Here is a 25,393-nt window from a genome sequence, read left to right as displayed (position 1 = left end):
AAATATATTTTCCTTAAAGAAGATGGGCTTCATAACTTTGCAGATGACACAAAAATTGGCAGAGTTGTAGATTGTCAAAGGATACAGCAGGATATAAATGGAAATATGGGCGGACAAAATGCAGATGGAGTTTAATCCAAACAGGCTTGAGATATTGCACTTTGGAAGGTCAAAGGCAAGATGAAAGTATACAATAAATAGCGGGGCACTTTGAGCATTGCTTTGCAGAGGGGTCTTGGGGTGTAAGTCTATAGCTCTTTGAAAGTGACAACACAATTATCTCTCTTTCTCTCCGTGACTCCGTCTGTGTGGGTCTCTCTGTCTCATGGAATAGGTCCTTCCGGCCCTTCGAGCTATGTCGCACAGCAATCCCCCGATTTAACCCTAGCCTAATCATGGGACAATTTACAACGACCAAGTACCGTACTAACCGGTGCACCTTTGGAATGTGGGAGGAAACCGGGGCACCTGGAGGAAACCCACAGTCACGGGGTGAACATACAAACTCCTTACGGGCAGTGGAAATTGGGAATTGAACCCAGGTCACTGGTACCTTAAAGCATTGTGCTAACCACTACGCTAGCATGCTGTGTACTGTGATAGGATATTAATGAAGACATATGGTATACCTGCCTATATAATAGGTGGGAAGCCATGTTGCATCTGCAGTAAACTGGTTCGGCTTCCTTTGGAATACTGTATGGAGTTCTGGTTGCTATATTACAGGAAAGATGATAAAGCTTTGGAGAGGGTTTAGGAAGGGTTCACCAAAATGTTATCTGAATTGGGTAGTATTTCCCTTAAGGAGAGTTGGGACAGACTTGGATTATTTTCTTTAGAGTGTCGAAGACAGGGGGACAAGCTGATAGAAGAACATAAAATTATAAGAAGCATAGATCGGGTGGACAATCCAAGTCTTTTTTCCAGGGTGTAAATGTCAAATACTGAAGTATTAGGTTTAAGTGAGAAAGGGCGTGTTTAATGGAGATCTATCCAATAAGTTTGTTTATTACACTGGGAATAATGTGTGTCTGGAATGCACTGCGAGGGGAGGTGATGGAAGCACTTAAGAAACATTTAGATGCCCATGTAAGAAGGCTGGGAATAGAGAGATTTATAAGGAAAAGGAATGTAGAATATAAAATTAGCTAGGTGATAAATATAAAGGCAGATGGTGTGAACTTTGATCTATATGTAAAAAGGAAAAGATCTTCAAAAGTTATTGTGGCTATTTTACATATTGAGATGGAAGAGATTATCTGGGAAAGAATGAAATGACAAAAATTAAGCAAGTATTTTGCCTGTCTCTACAAATATTTAATGTGCTCTCCTGGCATTTAAAAAACATCAGCATTAATGTAATATATCCAAACATGGCTGACGATATAAATCTAGGAGGCAGTATGTGATTTCAAGAGGATGTAGTCAGGCTAAATGAATAGGCAACAACATGGTAGGTGAATTGTTATATTCTGAAACACGAGAATGAGAATCAGAATCAGGTGTAATATCATTGCTATATGTTGTGAAATTAGTTGTTTTGTGGCAGCAATACAATGCAATACATAAAAAGTACTATAAATTACAAAATGATTTGTATTAAAAAGTTAAATTAGTAGATTAAAAGTGCAAAAATAGTAAGGCAGTGTTCAAAATGGAAGTCATCCATTTTGGTGGAAACAGTAAGGTATTTGTAAAATATCAATAGATTGAATGGTATTGATGTTCAGTGAGACACACGTATTGTTTGTATATGAATCTGATTGTTACCATGTACATTTAGCAAGCACTTGGGAAGACAAGTGGTATGTTGGACTGAATTGAAAGATTTTTTGAATATAAAAGTAGGAACATATTGCAGCAGGTATAATGAGACCACAATGTTTGGAATAATGTACACAGATCTTGGCCACTTACCCAACAAAAAATACTCTTACGAAAGTGTGAACGCAGTGAAGCCTCGCCAGATTACTCCTGAGTTGATGAGTTTCTTGTATGAGGAGAGACTCAGAAGGCGAGGCCTGTTCTTTCTTGAACTGAGAAGAGCGAGAGGTGATCTTCTTCATAAGCTATTAAGGAACTTGACAGAGGATAGATGCATAGTTGTTTCCACAGGCTGGATTATCTAAAACCAGCAATCATGATCTCAAGATTAATAGATAGATATACTTTATTGATCCCAAGGGAAATTGGGTTTCGTTACAGCCACACCAACCAAGAATAGAGCATAAATATAGCAATACAGAAACCACAAACAATCAAGCAACAATATGCAAACTATGCCAGATGGAAGTAAGTCCAGGACCAGCCTATTGGCTCAGGGTGTCTGACCCTCCACGGGAGGAGCTGCAAAGTTCAATGGCCACAGGCAGGAACAACCTCCCGTGACGCCCAATGTTGTATCTTGGTAGAATATGGCCGGAGTCCAAAAGCAAAAAGTTCACTTACCATTTAGTACAGAGATGAGAAGAAACTTCTTCACCATGTCAGTCTTTGGAATTCACTACTTGAGAGAGTGGAAGTATATTCAAGACATAGTTAGGTTTTTGTATATATAAAAGAATTAAAAGATCAGTGATATACAGCAGTTAAAGTGACAAATTGGCACTTATTCCTTGTAAGCTGAAGTAGTTTATTCATTTCTGGGATCTCAGTGTTACCAGCAAGGTCTGTATCCATCACTCATCCCTGTTTGCCCTTGAAGGAAGTGGTGAACCACCTCACAAACTTTGAAAGAGAAAGTACTCCCTCAGAAGCATTAGGCAGAGAGTTCCAAGATTTGGATCCAAACACGATGAAGGAATAAATGGCAGTGTATTTCCAAATCAACATTGTTTGGAGGGGAATATGGAAGTTGTGGTACTTTCATAAGCAGCAACAAGCATCACTTTTCCTTGGGTTCTTTTTGCGTAAATATGCAAGCTCACTTCTATCAAAAGCTATCTCAGTGAATTCACACCATGGGACTTCATTGCAGTTGAATGGAAGAGAAAAGGCATCAATCATTCTCAATTCACCCTTTTACTGAGAAGCAAAAACGTGTATGTGCATTGGAAATGAATTTGGCTCATTTACATTACACAGAATATGTATTGTAAAATTCAAATCAATAAGTAATCAAGTGAAATTAATTTTTATTGTTGTCAAGTGGCACTGCTTATTTTGCCTACTCCTTTAAAACAAAAGGAAGAGGTGTTTGATTGTGGGTAGGCAAAAGTATATCAGATGGAGCACAGTACAGGTAAATGTGAAGCCATCCTCTCTAACCAAAGGGAACAGTATGCATTCTAAATATTGAAAAGCTTCAAGTAGTGAAGAACCAAAGAATTATTTGGGGGCATATTTAATACCTGTTTCATAGTATTTTTTTTTCCCTGTTACAGAGATATGACTGAAGTCGTTCACATAAAAGATAGGAAAGAAGCAATTCATGAGTTAAAATATTCTCCTGATGGAGCATACTTGGCTGTGGGATCAAATGATAACTCCATTGATATCTATGGAGTTCTGCAGCGATACAAAAAAGTTGGCGAATGTGTTGGATCTTTGAACTTCATCATACACATGGATTGGTCAACTGATAGTAAATACTTACAAACCAACGACGGTTCTGGAAAAAGACTGTTTTACAACATGCCATGTAAGCGTATCACCTATATATCTAATTGCATGTTTACTTTTTCATAATTTGACTGTGCAATGTTCCATTGATCCTAAGCAGTGGTGGTTTATTTTCAAAGCATCCCTTCCAAACGCCACTTTCCAAGAGTCAGTAGAGTTTTGAGTGGTGGCACAGTGAAAGTGCTGCCTCGTGGCTCCACTGACCCAGGTTCCATCCTGACCGCCACTGGTCTTTGTGTGGAGTTTGCATGTTATCCTCAGGAATACCTGGGTTTTCTCCAACATACCAAAGGGATTTGTGATTCGCAGGTAAATTGGCCACAATAAATTGCCTATTGTGTGTGGGTGAGTTACAGGGTCTGGGAGTGGGGTGGGAACAAATAGAAGGAACTGATGAGAATTGTGGGGAATAAATTACAAGGAAAATTCGTGGGAGAATGAAAGCTGGCATAGATTAGATAGTGTTAAAATGGCCTTCGTTCTGCAAGGAAATGAATCATGCATAAATACATGAAGTGGTATGTCAAAAAGTTTGTTTCCATTTCAATTTGTATTGCAAATTTTATCTTGAACAATTTGCCCACCCAGAATTTGGCTCAATTAGTTCCCTATAAGAAGGAAACATTTTAGAGGGGGACCTCAGTTGGATTCTGGAGGGATACGGGTATGCAAGAATCTATTATAATAGATGAGAAATTGATTTCTGAACTCAGTACATTGGATTGTGGTGCAGGGAGAGGCCTATGCTCGTGACAGGAAGAAGTGAGTTTAATGGTTTGGGAGAAAACATTCCCATTCCTTCTAAAGTTGAATCTGCTACAAGCAATTCTTTGGCCACAAATTTCACGCCAAATCCTAGCAAGTGGTCTGTCCTATCGGAAGGTTTGTGTCTTTGAAATTATGTATGACTCTGAGAAGAGCTTTGAACTATGAATTTATATCAATGTTAGACTGCCCACTTCTATCTCAGTGAAACCACCTGATGCAGTTCCACTAATTTCCCTGAATCCATTTTAAGAACTTGGTCTATCTTCTTTGCCTCCAACCAATGTACTCCCAAATTCCCAATTTTACTACTTCCACTGTTGTGTAGACTCTAAAATCTGGTTTTACCACTTTTGGTGGCAGTATTTTTAATTATTCATTTAGATAATGTTTCTGTGAAACACCTCAGAGCATTTTACAACAAAGAGCACTTTTAAAACAATGAGATTGGAAGAATTACCATGCCTGCAGGGAGCAAGATATTCCCCTAATCAACCCATAGTGCCCATAATCCACCCCTGGTTCTCCAATTTAAAACAGCCGATGACAATTGTGGTTGGGTATGAGAATTCTAAAGTTTTAACATATCTATAGTTCATACTCCTGTACCTTTGATTACACTTGACCCTTGAATTGATGGTATCTCTCTCATGTATGAGAGAATAGTAGATACCATATTATCATTGCAATACATTCCAAAATGAGATGAGCTTAAGATATAAATAATGATCCTAAGTAAACACAAAGAAAGATTGTAATTTCCATTTTCTGTTTTGGAGTTTTATTTCTTTTCCATTCCAGTTTTCCTGATGACCTTTCTCCTCCAACCTCCTCTCACCCCTGTATGCTTCTCACTGGTCTGCCTTCCACTTTTCCGTAAGCTGCCATTCTGTACATTCTCTATATCTCATGTTGTTCTGCTTTCTGTGTGCACTGCCTTCATCATACTTGGTGTTCTCATATCTCTACAGAATCCGTTGAGCCAAATGGGTTTATTTTTGTACCCCAAAGAAGATGCAAAAATTTGAAGACATTTGACTGCTGAAATAATAGTGCATTACCGATCTGGAACTCTGAAACTAATAATGTGTCAATTACATGAGTTCAAATGACAGCATTAGTGTAGTTGGTTGATGTGATAACTCACGATAGTTATTTCAACACTTGGTTAGCAAATGAAAAGAAAGTTTAGTTCTGTACTACATTTACCAATGAGAGCATTTAAGTGCCTATCTCCTTTCTTTCTCCACTGATGTTGACTGACATACTGAGCAACCTTTTGCATGCTCATGTTGTATTTATTTACTGTAACTGTTTAATGACTTCAAGTCTATTTGTGGCCTCAGAGGGGTATTAACCTAAGATTCTTTGTTAGAACTGGGAAAAATAGATGCAACCCATATTATAAAACACACCAAAATGAGACGGCAAAAAAATAGAAACATAGAAAACCTACAGCACAATACAGGCCCCTCGGCCCACAATGCTGTGCCAAACATGTACGTACTTTAGAAATTACCTTGGGTTACCCATAGCCCTCCATTTTTCTAAGCTCCATGTATCTATCCAGGACCCTATCGTGTCCACCCCCACCATCGTCGCCGACAGCCCATTCCACACACTCACCACTCTCTGCATCAAAAAACTTACCCCTGATATCCCCTCTGTACCTACTTCCTAGCACCTTAAAACAGTGCCTTCTCGTGCTAGCCATATCAGCCCTGGGAAAAAAGCCTCTGACTATCCATAGGATCAATGCCTCTCATCATCTCATACACCTCTATCAGGCCACCTCTCATCCTCCGTCATTCCAAGGAGAAAAGGCAGGGTTCACTCAACCTATTCTCATACAGCAAGCTCCCCAATCCAGGCAACGTGCTTGTAAATCTCCTCTGCACTCTTTCTATGGTTTCCACATCCTTCCTACAGTGAGGCGACCAGAACTGAGCACAGTACTCCAAGTGGGGTCTGACCAGGGTCCTATATAGCTGCAACATTACCTCTCTGCTCTTAAGCTCAATCCCACGGTTGATGAAGTCAACCTCCACAGCAGCTTTAAGTGTCCTATGGACTCGGACCCCAAGATCCTTCTGATTCTCCACACTGCCAAGAGTCTTACCATTAATACTATATTCTGTCATCATATTTGACCTTTTTTAAGGTGTATATGCTTAAACTTTTCAGTCTGCTGTAAGTCATCCCTAGAATCGCCAAGGTCGTTTTCCGTAGTGAATACTGAAACAAAGTATTCATTAAGTACCTCCGATATCTCCTCTGGTTCCATACACACTTTTCCACCGTCACACTTGATTGGTCCTATTCTCTCATGTCTTATCCTCTTGCTCTTCACATACTTGTAGAATGCGCTGGGGTTTTCTTTAATCCTGCTCACCAAGGCCTTCTCATGGCCCCTTCTGGCTCTCCTAATTTCATTCTTAAACTCCTTCCTTCTAGCCTTATTATTTTCTAGATCTCTATCATTACCTAGTTTTTTGAACCTTTCGTAAGCTTTTCTTTTCTTCTTGACCAGATTTTCAATAGCCTTTGTACACCATGGTTCCTGTACCCTACCATCCTTTCCCTGTCTCACTAGAATGTACCTATGCAGAAATATCCCCTGAACATTTGCCACATTTCTGCCGTACATTTCCCTGAGAACATCGGTTCCCAATTTATGCTTCCAGATTCCTGCCTGATAGCTTCATATTTCCCCTTACTCCAGTTAAACGTTTTGCTAACTTGTCTGTTCCTATCCCTCTCCAATGCTATGGTAAAGGAGATAGAATTGTGTTAACAATCTCCAAAATGCTCTCCCACTGAGAGACCTGACACCTGACCATGTGTACTACAGCTGGTTTCAATCTCATTGCCTTTCCCTGTACTTGATAATAGTTCCTCTTATTCACATTCCATTTCATTTGTGAGTACAGACTTAACGCACATGCGCCACATTCAAACAAGCTTCCATAATATTCTGGCGAGCATTCGGTCGATGATGACAGATGAGAAGAGCTTGTTTATCCCAACAACCGTTTTTATTGTGACAAGCACAATAACAGAGTACAGTACCATGGCTCTTTCTGTAACTCAGTCACATACAGATAGGGGAGGTGATTATTACACACCCCGGTTACAGTTAGGGTGGTACACAAACACAAGTGAACAACTATATAACCTAAGTTAAAATAAATGAACTTGAACATCCCATCATAATTCTATTGAACACGCACACAATGAACATTTTTTAAAACTGAAGCAATAAGTAGTTCCGGCCACTAGAAATGCTGGGGTGCACCCCCAGAGCGCCACAATATTATTAAATTTAATTTTAAAAGTCTGGTATAAATATGTACATATGTTTGTTCCACAAAACCAGTTTCCACTCTCCCTCTATTCTTGGCACTTTTTCTTTCTTATCATTCCTGTGTTAATTTGATGCTATTCATTACAATGAATGTGGGGGCATGGATACCGTGTTTTCCAACTAACAAGATTGATTTGAGGACATTTTCAAAAATCGAGACCCATTCATTTCAAAAGATGGCTTAAAGCTTCACTTGGCTTTTTATAATATTCTTCTTTTTTGCTATCTATTAATTGGCTTTTTTAAGCACTTCTTTGCTTCTACATTTCTCTTATAACCACAAGTTTTATTTTACAAGAAATTGACCCCAAATAGCTGCTCCATCACAAAAGCAGCAGTGTTCCCTTGTGACCAGTTTGCTGTAGACATTTTTAATGTGTGATGTTTCATTTCTGGTTAACAAATACTAACAAAATGCTTCTTTCACATTCCAACATGTTTATAATATGTTTCCAAGTTTGAGCATTTCTTCTTCTCCCTCCAATATGCTGTCACTGTAAAGAAGGTGCCAGATGACCTTTGAGTGAAGAGTATGCAATTTACCCACAATGTAATTGCCCAGATAGTGTATTTTTCAGAAACCTAATAGCTTGAGTTGCTCATTTTATATTTGTGCCATTTTGAATTTCAGATGCAATCATCTTGTTAAATATGTAACTTTGAATCACTGCATTCAGGTAACATTTTGAATTTATTTTGATCTCTTTAATACTCTTTCAGATGGTAAAGAAATTACCAATAAAGAAGAAATAAAGGATGTTCAGTGGGCAACTTGGACATGTGTATTGGGTCCAGAGGTGAATGGTATATGGCCAAAATATTTAGATGTAAATGATATCAATTCAGTGGATGCAAATTTCAATGATCAAGTTCTTGTTACTGCAGATGACTATGGATTAGTAAAGCTTTTTCGATATCCTAGTTTTAAAAAAGGTATGATTTTTTAAATGCTTTAATAATCATGCATGTTATTGTTTTGCTTTTGTTTGTAACCTGTGCATTTTATTTGCAATCATAAGCTTTACCCAGGTCATTATTGACAAGTGAAGGTTGCTTGCTAGTGTTCATATAAATCAAGAGAAGTGCTGACAAAATTCCACGAAATTTCATACCATTTTACCTTTAAACATATGTAATCTTAAGGAGAAGTGAAGAGTGGAAACCTAGACAGTTGTATAGTTTTAGAAATAGAAAACAAGAAAAAGAGTGTTATTAGGAAGTAAACTTTATTTTGAACCTACTTTTGGCATGTAATGATGTTATAAAATCTTTTGCTCAAAGACTCATACATACAGATTTTTCAATAAGATGTTTATACCACTCTTGTTGTTACTGTAATATTGTAAAGTTTACTGCAATATGAACTTAACTAAGTAAGTTTTATTGTGAAGAAATGAGGATGACCCCTGAGGACTGAATGTCTCAAGCTTTCTCTGAAACAAATGCAGAAAATGCTGCAAATACTTGGGTCCTGTAGCATTTGTGAAAGTAGTCATATAATTATAGAGTAATACACATGGAACAGATCCTTCAGCCCATCTCATCTATGCTGTCAAAGCTATTCTCGTATTCTCATTAATCTATTCTCATTTACCCATGTACGGCCCCTCTCACTGAATCTTTCCTATCTAAATGTCATTCGACTGAGGGATAAATATTGGTCCCAGGAAATGAAAGGGAATTCCACTGCTCTACCGTGAAGTAGTGTATGAGATCCTTACAGCCACCCAAGAGTCATAAGGTTTGCACAAGTACCAGATGAAGAGCTCTTGAAGGACTTTTATCACCAGCAAAGTGATAGTAGATTGTGGACTGATCTCCATTTGACATGTTCTTTGGATGGAGACGGCATTTTCACTTTCCTTTTTACTACAATATTAATAACCTAGATTTTCCTGGCATATAATTGTTTCCTCCAAAATAAATTAGTCAATTTGATTGGTTATGATCTATCATTTTGCTGAAAAATCAGTATGTACGTGATTCGTACTACCCTTCAGAGATTTTTTTTAAGTGATTTGTCCAAGATTGATATTGGGCCAAATAGTCTATAATTAGCTGATAATTAATAGTAATAGTACATAATCATGGACGTTGCCTTTCTGAGACACCACTCCCTGAAGATGTCTTAGGTACTTTTTAGACTAGTACCCAAGAGATGGAGCTGACTAGATTTACAAGCTTTTGCAGCTTCTTTTGGGCCTGTGCAGTAAACCCTCTATATCAGACAGTGATGCAGCCTGTCAGAATGCTCTCCATGGTACAACTATAGAAGATTTTGAATGTATTTGTTGACATGCCAAATTTCTTCAAACTCCTATTGAAGTATAGCCACTGTCTTGCATTCTTTCTAACTACATCGATACATTGGGACCAAGTTAGATCCTCAGAGTTCTTGAAACTGCTCACTCTCTCCACTTCTGATCCCTTTATGAGGATTGGTATGTGTTCCTTTGTCTTACCCTTCCTGAAGTCCACAGTCAGCTCTTTTGTCTTACTGAGGTTGAGTGCCAGGTTGTTGCTGCAGCACCATTCCACCAGTTGGCATATCTCACTCCTGTACGCCCTCTTGTCACCACCTGAGATTCTGCCAACAATGGTTGTATCGTCAGCAAATTTGTAGATGGTATTTGCGCTATGCCTAGCCACACAGTCATGTGTATATAGAGAGTAGAGCGGTGGGCTAAGCACACACCCCTGAGGTGCACCAGTGTTGATCGTCAGTGAAGAGGATATGTTATCACCAATCCACACAGATTGTGGTCTTCTGGTTAGGAAGTCAAGGATCCAATTGCAGAGGGAGGTTCAGAGGCCCAGGTTCTGCAACTTCTCAATCAGAATTGTGAGAATGATGGTGTTAAATGTTGAGTTATAGTTGATGAGCAGCATCCTGGTGTTTGTGTTGTCCAGGTGTGGAAAGCCATTGAGATTGCATCTGCTGTTGACCTATTGTGGTGATAGGCAAATTGCAATGGGTCCAGGTCCTTGCTGAGTTCTGTCTAGTCATGACCAACCTCTCAAAGCATTTCATCACAGGTTTTCAGAAAGAATAGAGTAAACAGTTTTATCATGTTTACGTTAAGACAGAATATTGTGGGGAAACTATGACTTGTTCATGATTGCAAAGATATGTGGTTACTTTTGAATTCGTTTTCTATTATACTCTGTTAACACATATCCAGCTTTACCCAAGTTATAGAGCCTTTACTGTGAAAAGAGTGAAGAAACTTAAGTGTCTTGTAAAATCAAGTAGGAAACTAATGTCTCTGAGTTCAACTTTCTCAAAAAAAGTACTGTACTCTCACCGTTAGAGTACCCGAGAAGAAATCAGCAGTCCAACTCTAAAGGAATTTTTCCGCAGAATCTTTTAAGCTCGGGTTTTAATTGGCAGGCATATGTTGGTTTGAATAAGCAATTTAAGATACTTTTAAATTTCTGAAACCTTTTGTGGCACTTTGATCTGACGAAAATGTAACTTACTTCTCAGGAGCAAAGTTTAAGAAATACATGGGTCATTCAGCACATGTGACCAATGTGCGTTGGTCTTATGATTATCAATGGGTTATTTCTATTGGCGGAGCAGATCATTCAGTTTTCCAGTGGCAATTTATACCTGAAAGAAAGTCTAAAGAATTTCTTCAAATTGTAATCCAAGGTAAGAAAATAATTAAATGTGTATTCTTAATGGTACTTTATTTCACTGCACTTTATTTGACATAAAAGTAGAAACTGACACATGTATTTGGCTATATACTGCTGATTTTGATTAATTGGGACACATCAGACCAGTACCTTTTAGCTCAATTGGCTGCCCCAATTCTCTGAAGTTTCATAGAAATAGTTTTAAAAAAAGGTATTTTAAAAAAGACAAACTACCATTTATCTGAGGAACAAATTATGTATTTAAATGAAATACAGAACAAAGTAGAACACTACCAATATTTTAATACAGTATTAAAAACTGTGAATTAGTTCCTAATAGTCACCAACAGAGGAACCAGTGTATGCTGGTGTGTTCTCATTGACTATAAATGAACAAAATCAGCACAGCCACCTGGTTCGGATAATGAACTGCCTTCCTGCATGAAGTAATGTTGTAATGCCACAATAAATTTCCTGGCATCCTGTGTAGTCACTAGCTCAAGTTCAGTTGTTTCATCCTCATCATATTCTTCATCTTCATATTCCCTGCCTGGTAATTTGATACAATGCTTTTAATGATTGCATTTCCCAGTTCTCCATTTGCATTGTAACATTCAAGATGATTGTCAATACCTTCATTATGCATAGTCCATAACTTGTTGAAGGAGAGGAATTGCTTCATTTTCACTTCCGGCTGTTTCCAGCATCTCCAAGTCTGAATGCTTGAAACCGCAGTGAGCAAGGCAGTTCTAAGTAGTCTTACTGCTTTGTTATCACCAACTATCACTGGAAAACTGTACTGACTGTAAAAGATTAGCCCTTGCACTCACTCCCTTGGCTTTTGAAGAAGATGTCAGTAGATTTTCATCAAAATCAATTGTTTTAAGAATATGGTCACCAATTTCTCCCGCCGTAATTAAGCAGCATAGAGTCTCAAATAAATTGGGGAATCTTGCTTATTTTCTCAATTTGTTTTTGTACTTTAAGAGTTGTCCCAAATAAATGGCTACCTTGATTAACTGATGGCCCAATTAACCAGAATCCACTCTCTATTTCATACACTGTATTTATTTTCCATTGAACATGACCATAAATAGCAAAAAAAGCAATTGATGTGTAAACATGTGATCGTCTATTCAACTAGATTACTATGGTAAGCGTGTGTAGGGGGAAAGAGGGTGAGAAGGAAAGAGGTGGCAGCAATTACCTGTGAAGCAAAACTGACAAACATTCAAGAGAATGGAACTAACCAGATTGTTACTTGAAAAAGAAATGGCAGCCATGAAGGATCGAATAGCTGTCATCTATGCTGCACTATCACAACACATCAATGTCTGTCTTCCTCATTTCAGAAGAAATGTTGCATTGAAGATGGTGGTCCTTCCTATCTCTTAACTACTCCACTGTTTAACATCTCCTCACCAGATTGCTTGCAACTTTATTGTCCTTTCTTTCCTTCACTGGGCATTATACCATATGTTGACTTCGTAACTGTCTTCGTAATGTCAGTAAACCTTCCTATGCTTCACTGTTCTGCTCAGGTATATACTGTATCTTTGCCTAAGTTTACCGCCTTGACTTGGCTCTTCCAATGACCAATTTTCCTTGTTCTACACTACACCTTAAGGTCAACTAAAACTTTGCCACGTTAAAGGAAATCTCCACCAAATCCATTTCAGTTCATTCTGAGATACTGTCTGATTGCCCTCGGCTGTCTCTTGCTATCACGTAGAGTGAACTGAATTGGCTGAACAAGATGCTGAATAGATCGAATTTTAGCATTCGCATGCTGGAATAAAGAATGTTCCCTCCTCTCATTAGCTGTATAATTGCACACAGTATTCACGAGACGTGGTGGTGTCATAACCGATTAACTGGACTCCGGCAGCTCTCACATGTTTGTCGCTCACAGTTTATTTACTTGTGCACAAGGAGAACAGATCAATCTCTTATCACTGAACTGCTCGGGAATTACAGTTCAAAATTTCCATTTATGTACAGCTAGTGATCCAGCAGAAACTTTGTCCACTTCTGAATCTCTTCATTTGCATATTTAAGTACCAATCAAATGTTAATAACCAATTAAATCTGTATTAAAAGCCAATAATACTTAAGAATTAACAAAAAAAACTGTCTAATAATAAATGCCGTAGAATCCTTTCTTTGCATCTTTATCTTGCCCTGGTCTTCTTGGTGACCTTGGGTCCAGGGTTGAACACAAAAGACTGAACAAAGGGGAGTTAGGCTTTTAGGGACCATGTTCAGTCAAAATGACAGCACTGTTTGCACACTGTCTCTGCCAGTTTATCCTCCACACCTTTGTGACCTCCCACAGGAGAATCCCAAAACTGGCTGCGAGATTACATGCTGTTTTTGGTGCTTGGCCTGCAAGAAGTCTTGTAGGTTCAGTAGGCTGGCATCTCATTATTTTTAAATAGTTGCTGATCCCAACATGTCGCTCTTCACTCTTCATTGAACCACTGACTTGATAGAAGAGTGAAGGATATGTTGAGCCGTGAATTACAGATTGTGATGGTCTGGCTTTCTGAAGCTGATAGTCCATGTAAACTCATGCTCAGTTTTGAGCAACCAGAGATGTTGTGGATCAATCCTATTTACGATCATTAGAGTGCCTCACAGCACCTTGATGGATGTCCTTCGGGTGAAGATTTTATCTCCAGAAGGGGTTTGTGGTGTTCATTCTACCAATGCTATCATAGAGTGATGCTTTTTTCACAGGTAGATTGGTGAGGATGAGATCAAGCAGTTTTATCTCATTCAGTCCTCATCACAGATGTACTCTGGCAACTATTTCCTTAGAGCTCAGCTGAATCAGCCAGTGTTGGTAATTCCAAGCTATGGTTATTGGTGGACATCGAACTTGCCTAACCAAAATACTTCCAGTGTTTTGCCCAAATGTTATTCAGTATAGATTGTTGCTTCTCTATCAGTCCACCCTGAAGCTTCATGTTAAGAACACCAAAGAATGCTTTCTCCTGCCTGCACACCCATGTGCTGCCATCTGTTGCTGGCACAACCATCCTGGCAGCCACAGGCAAGGCCTAGGGTTTGTGATGGAGGAGTCCCACACGTTGTCTACAAGGTGTAATTCTGTCAAGATGACCACATAAGGATGTTGCTTAACTAGACGCTGGGTCAGGTCTCCCTATGTAGAAGCCAATGCCCAATCGTAACCTTTCGACTATCTTCTACGCTATCTACAACACCACCAACCTGCATGTCATCTGCAAACTTACTAACCGACCCTTCACCCAACAACACAGCAAAATGGTTTCCAAGAGGGAGAGGTTGGCCAGCTTAGGCCTTCGTTCCTTGGAACATAAGGGGTAACCTCATAGAAGTGTTTCCAATTATGAGAGGCATGGATAAGATGATGATAGATAGAGGATGGTAACTTGGAGTCCAAAACTAGATGACAAAAGTTTAGGTTGAGAGTGGAAATATTTAAATAGGAGCTGAAGGGCAAGGTTTTAAGAAACATTTAGATAAATAATGGCAGAATGAGGCTTAGAGGAATTTGGGCCAAAAAGAGGAAATTAGGCCTATCTGGGTGGGCACCATGATTAGCATGGGCCAGGGATTGTCCCAGGCATCTAGCAGTCATCTTTTGATAATAGACACCCTGTCATGCCTTTAAATTGAATTTGCAGCAACAAGTCATATATCTATTGGAATAATATGTTTTTGTTTTTGGTTTTGTTAGAGTATTTGACTTTTTATTTTTTTCTTTCCCTGATTAACTCTTTAATGCCTGAGACACAATCTCTATTGCTCTGGTTTATTTCTTTTACAAAAGTGTCAGAACCATTTCTCATGAGACCTCCCCTATTTACCAGTTTAAATTTCTAATTGTTGTACTGTTTATCCTTCCTGCCATGTCCCTGTCCCAAATGGGTTCAGGTAGCACCCATCCCAGTGGAGCAGTTCCTTTCAGTCTCACTGTACCAATAAATTGGAAAGCCTCTATCCCAATCACTCATGCTGCATTTACTACCCTTCTGTACTTTTTGCCCAATTTTTCTTGTTCTTTTTGTGTACGGGGGAGGGAGATTTGGGGCTCAATGTGCCTGTTCTGTTTTTGTTGATTTTTTTTCTGTGTGAGAAGAAGGAATTTGGATATTGATGATCATGCTGCCGTTGTATTCTTTCTTAGTTCCGTGGCTTTCTGCAGAAGGAAAATTTCAGAGTTGTATACTTTGATAATAAATGAACCTTTGAACTTTATTTTCTTCACCAACTTGCATATGTCTAGGGCAATAATGCTAACATTATAATCCTTAAGGTTGTAACATTTAATTTGATAACTAACATTCTGCAGTCACTAAAGAAGACATCTTCCTTGCTCTTGTGTTATAAGATTCATTTTAAAAGAAAAGAAACAAAAATTTCAGAGGAACAAACTCAAAATGCTGGAGGAGCTCAGCAGGCCTGACGACACCTATGGAAAAGAGTATACTCAATGTTTCATGCCAATAAACATCGACTCTACTTGTTTCCATAGATGCTGCCTGGCCTTCTGAGTTCCTCCAGCATTTTGTGTGTGTTGCTTGGATTTCTAGCATCTGCAGATTTTCTCTTCTTTGAGAATTTCAGCGGCTAGGGTTTGAAACTAAAGGCTTAATGCCAGTGGTGGTCCAGACGTTGGAGATAGGAAAATAATCTACCTAGTTTTAATTTGAAGCTGTATTTAACTATCTCTCTTACAGAAAGTTTTGCCGACTCCAATAGTGACCTCTCTGATTCGGATCAGTCTGATGTGCCAGAACTTGATTCTGAGATTGAGCAAGAAATACAGATTAGTTATCATCGGCAGGTATCTATGAACTGTGTAGATGAAGCAATAAATTACATTTTATTACTGTACATCTTGTCAATTTTCATTGGGATCTCAGAAAGGTCTAGTCTCTTAATAATAATCATAGAATTTTGCATTAATTATGTTTGTGTGTGTAAAATATAGTATGTGTGGACACAATTTAAGTAATTGCCAACCACAACAGAGATTGTTTCTGTGTTGTGCACTGTTAATAAGCAGAATACGTTATCTTTTTTTTGCTAATTTTTGGTTTCAGATGTACTCTATTTAGCTTACAAGGTACTCCAACTTATACCCAAACATGAAGATGGTTTCTCTTGCAGAAGTGCAGAAATCCTAAGACCGTTCTGTCTTTTGCACTTAAGCTTGCGTTTTAACTAGAGCTGTTGTTTTGCTTGGGGTTTCCAGTTTATTTTTGATTTTGATGTTCATCTCTTCCCTTTTCACACAGCTGCTATTCCATTTTGTTTTATCATAGACCTTTTAGCCTGCCACAACCTCATACAGATCCCAAGCATTTCTTCTTTAGAAACGACACTGGTACCAAGCTGTATCGGTGCTTGCCCTTCCCTTGGACAACATCAGTGACGTGGAGAGGGGGAACCTGCTGCATGGGCAACAGCCAGTTCTTCAAATCTTCCTGCTCAGTCTTGCGCCCTGGAGAGGACACAGTCCACCAGAGGCTCAAAAACCCATGATCCCCTGGGATTGATGGCTGCCTACTACTACTCATTTAGTTCTTCTGGGACTGTACCCAACACTGAAGGGGTCATTGTCCTTGCATGTTGATGGAAAATTCATGTCTGCTACAATTCTGCTGGCTCATTTGGATTTTATAACCATATTTTAAGTCATTTTTCTTAAATTTTACAGCCCTCGGGTGCAGTATAATTCTAATTATTCTTGCTAGTTCCATGGCTTCCTTAACAAGATGCTCAGGACTTCAGATTTATAGTCAAATGCTCTGTTCTTTAATTGATGACTCAATGTTCATTCCTATCTGCACTGATGGAGTTAAATATGTATGTATTGAATTTCATTGCAATCGTAAGTCATAAAAGTTTCATTACTAGTAGTGGGTGTTACATCAGATTCCCTAACACAAGATCAGGTGAAATCTTGAATTTATGATTGCTGTAGGTGAAAAAAAACTGAATTATAAACATAGCTCTCTTTTCTAATTGTACCCCTTTAATCTATAGGTGATCCCTTGTTTTCTTTTAATGTTATGAATTCTTTTCACCTGCAATAGATTTACAAAGAAGACCTACCTCAGCTTAAAGAGAAATGTAAAGAAAAACGTCAAGAAGCCACGGCAAAGAAACGTGATAAAGCTCCCGACAGCAGCCTGCGCTTACATTTTGTTCATGGGTATGGTATCTTGGTGGAATCAATTTTTTAAATGTCATTTTATTGAGAGAACGCATGTGGCAAGGCTTTTAATTTAACATGTCGCATTGATTGATTGTTGTCAGGTTTGTGTGGCCATAAGTATGTACGTGCTACCTGAGTGAATTGAAGCAGGAGGGCCAAACTCATTTGAAAGGCTGTTAACAGGATGGAGGAAACTGTCTAGGAAAAAGTCTGATCTGACTTCTCTGTAACTTTCATTTTACCTCTTCAGTTACAGGGGCTATGACTGCAGGAATAATCTGTTTTACACTCAAAATGGGGAAATTGTATACCACGTTGCAGCTGTTGGAATAGTGTACAATCGTCAGCAGAATATGCAACGATTCTACCTTGGCCATGATGATGACATTGTCTGTCTTGCAATTCACCCTTTAAAGGATTATATATCAACAGGCCAGGTAGGGTATGTCTATTTGATTATCTGCCGATATCTCGCTGCTGCCATCAGGTAGAAGCTACAGCGTCCTCAGGACTCGCACCACCAGGTTCGAGAACAGTTACCACCCCTTAACCATCAGGTTCTTGAACAAAAAGTGATAGCTGCACATATTTAAGGACTCCGTAATGTAGTTATTTCATCTTGTTATTTATTACTATATATTTATATTTGCACTTGCACAGTTGTTCACGATTTACAGTTACTATTCTATAGATTTGCTAAGTTTGCCTGCAGAAAAAGAATCTCAGGTTTGTATGTAGTGACGTGTATGTACTCCGATAATAAGTTTGACTTTAACTTTGGAATAGGACAGCGCAGTGGAAGTGTTTCACTATGAATTATTTCTCCCAGCTATATTGTATCGAATTAGTGTAATGAATTGCTTGTTAATAGGAACTAATCAGTTTATTACAGGATTGATTACTTGGTCTTATATTGGAATTGCTGCAGTGTTGACATTTAGAGGAACATCGTGGTTTTCTTCCTTGGAAGAGTATAGATAATCTTGAGGCAATATAAAGTTGAATGGTTTAGAATTGTGTTAGTCCTGACCTTTCCCCCCATGCGAGCTTCTCGATTGGTAAATAAGCAATCCTAATAAAGCAGACTGAACATTGCTTTCAAGGTTAAAGTTAATATAAAAGTTCTTAAGGCAGGTGGATTGTGGCCTGATCTGCTGAATATTTGAAAAACTTTCTGCTTGTGTTCTGGTTTTTCGTTATCTCCATATTTTGCCTTTTGTTTTCATGAAATGTGTTCTTTGACTAGCAAGGATACAAGGCTATATTGTAATTTTTGAAGTTATGCAAAATCTACCGCTCTCACCTCATGACTGCCAAACTAATCTTCCTCTGCTTGTCTAAGTTTTTTTTTCTCTCATCTCATCCTATCTGTTACATTAAATATGCTCTGACATGAGAGGTCTTTATTCCATACCATTGTGATTTTTGCTATTAAAACTTTTAAAGTTAACATTTCAAATGCAAAATATGAATCAGATAGGTTTTTTTCCAATTATTGGGGATCTAAATCTAGATCTGCAATTTTCCTAAATCTGATTTTTATGACCCATCAAGTTTAATGTCAAACTGAGTGGAAGGATGGCACCTGAAATTGAAATATTTTTTGTTACTGCTCTGATAAAGTTATTTCTGATTTCAATTTCACAGGCATTCCTGATATTGTATGTGTGGTCCGACAGAGTAATAATTAATTTTCATTACTGTCAAACATCTGTAAATATTTTGTACACAGTTGTGAAATAAATCCAGGTTTACTTCACACTGTAAATTCAGTTTGTATGAGCCGCTCCGTTGGTCAGGACCAACCATGGATGTTGCATCCTGGTTGCCCATGTTCGACACGCAAGCCAGGGCAGTATGATACTGAGAGCAAGCTGTTCCCGAGAAGCAGGCTGCTGGTGAATCCAAGGAAGCAGCAGAGACCCATTTGGTTTGTAATGATACATGTTAATACCTTTTCAATGACTGATTCCTCTGGGGTCACATGCTAATTCTTATTAAATTCACCTCTGATTAATGATAACTGCAACACTGTCCTAATGACCAAGGTGTCCGTGTAGTATTAAGTTATATGTATGTGATAATTCCAAATTCTGTTTTCAGTTTGTACTGAATTTCCTGAACAGAACATGTTCGGCCTTTCTTTATGATAAGGAAATGGAAATGGAGTTCCTACTATGACCTCTGAAGTGTATGAAAATGTCCAAGGTGGAAGGATATACTTCCTCCATCTTCTACAGGATCCAACCGCCAAACACATATTTACCTCACCACCCCACCACCCCACCCCCGTCCACACCTGCTATTGTCTGCTTTCCGTGATTCCCTTCTCTATTCGTTCCTCCCCACTAACCTCCCACCTGTCAGTTATCTCTACAGGTGCAGGCTACACCTGCCCGTTCACTTTTTCCCTTACCTCCATTCAGGCCTCACTTCCTTCAAGTTAAGGAAAGGCTTCACCTGCCAAACTGCTGGGGTCGTCTACTGTGTCCGGTATTCCTGATGTGGCCTCCTCTGCGTAGGTGAGACCTGACATAGATTGGGGGACCCCTCTGTTGAGCGCCTTTGCTCTGTCTGCAATAAGCAGGATTTCCCAGTGGCCAATTCCTTTGACATGTCAGTTCATGGTCTCCTCGACTGCCACACTGAGGCCATTTTCAGGTTAGAGGAGCAGTACCTCATATTCCATCTGGATAGCCTCCAACCTGATGGCATGAGCATCAACTTCTCTAACCTCCAGTAATTTTCCCCTTCCCCTTCCCTCACTCTGGCTCCCCTTTTACCTCTTCCCTTCTCCTCACCTGCCTGTCACCTCCTCCTGGTGCCCCTCCTCCTTCCCTTTCTCCTATGGTCCACTTGCCTCACCTATCAGATTCCTCCTTCTTCAGCTCTTCACCTTTTCCACCTATCACCTCCCAGCTTCTCACTTAGCCCACCCACTCGGCTTTACCTATCACCTTCTAGCTTGTGCTTGCCATCCCCCACTTTTTTTTAAGTTTACCTTTTTCTTACTGTGTCAGGGGTACTTAGTGTAGTTTAAGTGGCCACTGTGTGTTCTTCATGCTGGATACTGGAGTCCTGGGAGACCCAGAGTCTCCCAGGGAACTACATCTGCATGAAGCGTATCCAGCTGCAGCTCCTTGAAGACCGTGTTAGGAATCTGGAGCAGCAGCTGGACGACCTTCAGCTTATACAGGAGATAGATCATCAATCAAAGTTACAGGGAAGTAGCCATCCCTAAATTGCAGGAGGCAGGTAGCTGGGTGACTATCAGGAGAAGAAATGGGAAGGTAAATAGGCAGTTAGCGTAGAGAGCTGTTGTGGGAGATGACCTCCCAGTGGATGCAATAGAGACCTGGTTACTGGCACTGAACATGGGTCTGTGGTGCAGAGGGCAAGTGGGGAATGGTAGTGATAAGGGACTCCATAGTCAGAGGAAGAGACAGGAGATTATGTGGACATGAATAGGACACCTGGATGGTATGTTGCATCGCAGGTACCAGGGTCAGGGATGTCTTGGATCACGTCCATATTGGTACCAATGACATAGGAAGGAAAAGCAAAGAAGTCCTGAGAGAGAACTTATAGAGCTAGGCAGAAAGCTGAGAAGCAGACCTCCAGAGTAGTGATTTCTGGATTGCTACCTGCGCCACCCACCAATGAGGGTAGAAACAGGGTTATTTGGCAGATAAACGTGTGGCTGAGAAGCTGGTGCAGGGGGCAGGGCTTCATATTCTTGGATCAGTGGGATCTCTTCTGGGGGAGGTATGACCTGTTCAAAAGGGATGGTTTGCACCTGAACCCGAGAGGGAACCAATATTCTGGCGGGCAGGTTTGTGAGAGCTGTTGGGGAGAGTTTAAACTAATTTGGCAGGGGGATTGGAACCAGAATGATGAGACTCAGGAAAGACAGAAGGTTTAAAAAAAAGCAAAGATAGCATGCAGTCTGACTGTCAGGAAGGGCAGGCAGATGGCAGGACAAAATTGCAGCCCATAGGGTAAATATCAGTACATTAGGGATGCAGAATCAAAAAGGGTAGCAAATACAGTACTCAAAGTGTTATATCTCAATGCACGGTGTATAAGAAATAAGGTGGATAATCTTGTTGCTCTATTACAGATGTCAGGTATGATGTTGTCGCCATCACTGAATTGTGGCTGAAGGATGGTTGTAGTTGGGAGCTAAATGTCTGAGGTTACACATTGTATCGGAGGGATGGGAAGGTAGGCAGAGGGGGTGGTGTGGCTCTACTGGTAAAGAGTAGCATCAAATCATCAGAAAGATGTGACATAAGATCAGAAGATGTTGAATCCTTGTGAGTTGAGTTAAGAAACTGCAAGAGTAAAAGGACTATGATGGCAGTTATATAGGTTTCAAAAGGTACACTTACAGTCAGAAAAATGTATAGAATATACATCCTGAAATTCTTTTTCTTTGCAAACATCCACAAAAACAGAGGAGTGCCCCAAAGAATGAATGACAGTTAAATGTTAGAACCCCAAAGCCCCCCCAGCTCTCCCTCCCATGCATAATCTGCAGCAAAGCAGTGACCACCCCCCCCCCGCACCAGCAAAAAAGCATCGGCACCCCCCACCAAGCACTGAAGCGTGCAGCAAAGCATCAATAAAAACACAGACTTGCAGTACCCCAAAGACTACTCGTTCACCCAGGAATTCGACATACCACAGGCTCTCTCTCTCTCCCTAATAAGGGAAAAAGAGGTGTCCCCGTTTCACAGCAAGAGGGGGAGACATAACAACCACTCGCTGATTTACGATGTTAAAAGTCTGCTGCGTCACTTTTTCCGAACTCTGTGTCCAAAGAACTCAGTTCTCTGGGCACGTACCTAGCTGCAAGCTCGCTGCTTCCGATCTTCCGCATACTCCCACGACACATCAGTCGGCGGCACCAGCCTTGAATCAGCCTGTCTCCAGAGCCACGAAAATCTGACAGCCTGAAGGCGCACCAGTCTTCTAGGCTGCGTCCTTGGAATATTGAAAAGCGGCTGGTCATGAGACCCTGAGAGCAGGTCACTTTTCTGCAAAGAACTGAAGTCAGCATGTAACTCCAGGCCAGGGTTTTCAAAAGAATCTTGAAAGGGTAAAAAAGAGATATCAAAGATAGAAATAGAGCTGTTTCGGAAGATGCAAGCAAAGGAGTTATCGTTCAGTGCCATCATCCTAAGCTCCGCCCCTACGTCCCTAAGCCTCCAAACAGTAGCTGGGATGTGGACTACAGACTACAATGGGAAATAGAAAAGGCATGTCAAAAGGACAATGTTATGATAGTCAGGAGAGATTTTAACATGCAAGTAGATTGGGAAAATCGGGTTTGTAATGGATCTCAAGAGAGTGAGTTTGTTAAATTCTCTCTGTAATTGGATCCTCGACTTCCTAACCGGAAGACCACAGTCTGTGCAGATTGGTGATAATATATCCTCTTCGCTGACGATCAATACTGGCGCACCTCAGGGGTGTGTGCTTAGCCCACTGCTCTGCTCTCTGTATACACGTGACTGTGTGGCTAAGCATAGCTCAAGTACCATCTACAGATTTGCTGACGATACAACCATTGTTGGTAGAATCTCAGGCGGTGACGAGAGGGCGTACAGGAGTGAGATATGCCAACTAGTGGAATGGTGCCACAGCAACAACCTGGTACTCAACGTCAGTAAGACGAAAGAGCTGATTGTAGACTTCAGGAAGGGTAAGACGAGGGAACACATATCAATCCTCATAGAGGGATCAGAAGTGGAGAGAGTGAGCAGCTTCAAGTTCCTGGGTGTCAAGATCTCTGAGGATCTAACCTGGTCCCAACATATCGATGTAGCTATAAAGAAAGCAAGACAGCAGCTACACTTTATTAGAAATTTGAAGCGATTTGGCATGTCAACAAATACACTCAAAAACTTCTATAGTTGTACTGTGGAGAGCATTCTGACAGGCTGCATCACTGTCTGGTATGGAGGGGCTACTGCACAGGACCTAAAGAAGCTGCAGAAGGTTGTAAATCTAGTCTGCTCCATCTTGGGCACTAGCCTACAAAGTACCCAGGACATCTTTTGGGAGCGATGTCTCAGAAAGGCAGCATCCATTACTAAAGGCCTCCAGCACCCAGGGCATGCCCTTTTCTCAATTTTACCATCAGGTAGGAGATACCAAGGCCTGAGGGGGCACACTCAGCAATTCAGGAACAGCTTCTTCCCCTCTGTCATCCGATTTCTGAATGGGCTTTGAAGCTTTGGACACTACCTCACTTGCTTTAATATACAGTATTTCTGTTTTTGCACATATTTTAATAATCTATCCAATATACTTAATTGATTTACTTGTTTATTTATTATGTTTTATTTATTATTATTTTTCTGTCTCTGCTAGATTTCGTGTTGCACTGAACTGCTGCTGCTAAGTTAACAGATTTCACGTCACATGCCGGTGATAATAAACCTGATTCTGATTCTGAGAAGGCTTGTTAGAGCAGTTTGTCATTGAGCGTACTAGGAGATCAGTTATACTGGATTGGGTGTTATGTAATGAACTGGAAGCAATTAGAGAGCGTAAGGTAAAACAACCTTTAGGAGACAGTGATCACAACATAATTGAGTTTAACTTAAAACTAACCAGCCATGATTGAATGGCGGAGCGGACTCGATGGGCCAAATGGCCCAGTTCTGTTCCTATGTCTTATGGTCATTGTATTCTAGCTTCTTGCCTCTTCTTTTCCAGTTCGGTGAGTGGTCTGGGCCTGAAATGTTGACTGTTTATTCCTTCCCATCGGTGACCTGCTGGGTTTCTCCAGCATTTTGCATGAATTGCCCTAGAAGGGCATGGAGGTGATTCTGATACACACTATGTTTGAATAAGCAGCTAAGTTTAAGATTCCTGGATTATTTCCAATGTATGATTGTCAGCCAGATTTCTAGAGGGGAGAAAGGCATCACTGTTGTTCCTTTGTACTTGAAATTTTCACTGTTAACTTTGTTCAAATCAAGATTAACCATGATTTTGTTGCAGTATTTGCTTTGAATTAATAACTTGCAGAATGTTCAACCCCTATGCTCAATTTAGTTAACTAAGCAATGTTGATTTCAAGACTACCTAAAAATTATAAATTTATCAGTAAAAAGCACTGTTTATTTGAAAGTTATATGGTAAAAGTATTTCTTTTGTCTGCTTAGGTGAGCCGTGATTCTGCAATACATATCTGGGATGTGGAGGTATTGAAACCGCTGTCAATTTTAAAGGGACATCACCAGTTTGGGGTTTGTGCAGTTGATTTTTCAGGTAAGGCTAATAGAAGGTGCTGTACCTGTGCTTCAAAGGGAAGGTAATTCGATTCAACATATTGCCAAGAGCCATTTAATGTGTTCAGATTAACTCCTTTTATCCTTTTGTCAAATGTACAGTAATTCCCTTTTCTACCCCTGTATAACTGAAATGCATCATTCCAGTTAATGTAACACACATCAAAGTTGCTGGTGTACGCAGCAGGCCAGGCAGCATCTCTAGGAAGAGGTACAGTCGACGTTTCGGGCCGAGATCCTGACGAAGGGTCTCGGCCCAAAACGTTGACTATACCTCTTTCTAGAGATGCTGCCTGGCCTGCTGCGTTCACCAGCAACTTTGATGTGTGTTGCTTGAAGTTCCAGCATCTGCAGAATTCCTCGTGTTTACGTTTTTAAATTCCAGTTAACGTATCTTGTTTTGAACTTCCTGCACTTTATAATGTAAGACAAAGAATATTTTCTTGCTGAACCATCTGGTGCTCTCAAAACTTGACCATTTAACGA

General features: G+C 40.0%; 1 protein-coding gene across 3 annotated transcripts in view; it reads left to right on the top strand.

Moving 5' to 3' along the window:
* The window catches only part of LOC140212749 (echinoderm microtubule-associated protein-like 5), a 184,679-nt gene that overhangs the window by 79,998 nt on the left and 79,288 nt on the right, over positions 1–25,393 (top strand). For all 3 annotated transcript variants that reach the window (XR_011882479.1, XM_072283948.1, XM_072238144.1), the window contains exons 9-15: positions 3,384–3,640; positions 8,471–8,683; positions 11,238–11,405; positions 16,120–16,226; positions 17,482–17,600; positions 17,854–18,040; positions 24,782–24,887. Coding sequence is in view for 2 of the 3 variants with exons in the window: in XM_072283948.1 (XP_072140049.1) it covers positions 3,384–3,640; positions 8,471–8,683; positions 11,238–11,405; positions 16,120–16,226; positions 17,482–17,600; positions 17,854–18,040; positions 24,782–24,887 (1,157 nt within the window). In the remaining variant the exon portion in view is untranslated. The remainder of the gene's footprint in view (positions 1–3,383; positions 3,641–8,470; positions 8,684–11,237; positions 11,406–16,119; positions 16,227–17,481; positions 17,601–17,853; positions 18,041–24,781; positions 24,888–25,393) is intronic.

Source organism: Mobula birostris, chromosome 1 (assembly GCF_030028105.1).
Source record: "Mobula birostris isolate sMobBir1 chromosome 1, sMobBir1.hap1, whole genome shotgun sequence".
Lineage (NCBI taxonomy): Eukaryota > Metazoa > Chordata > Chondrichthyes > Myliobatiformes > Myliobatidae > Mobula > Mobula birostris.
The sequence above is the reverse complement of the archived record's forward strand: the minus strand, read 5'-3'. Positions and strand labels throughout refer to the sequence as shown.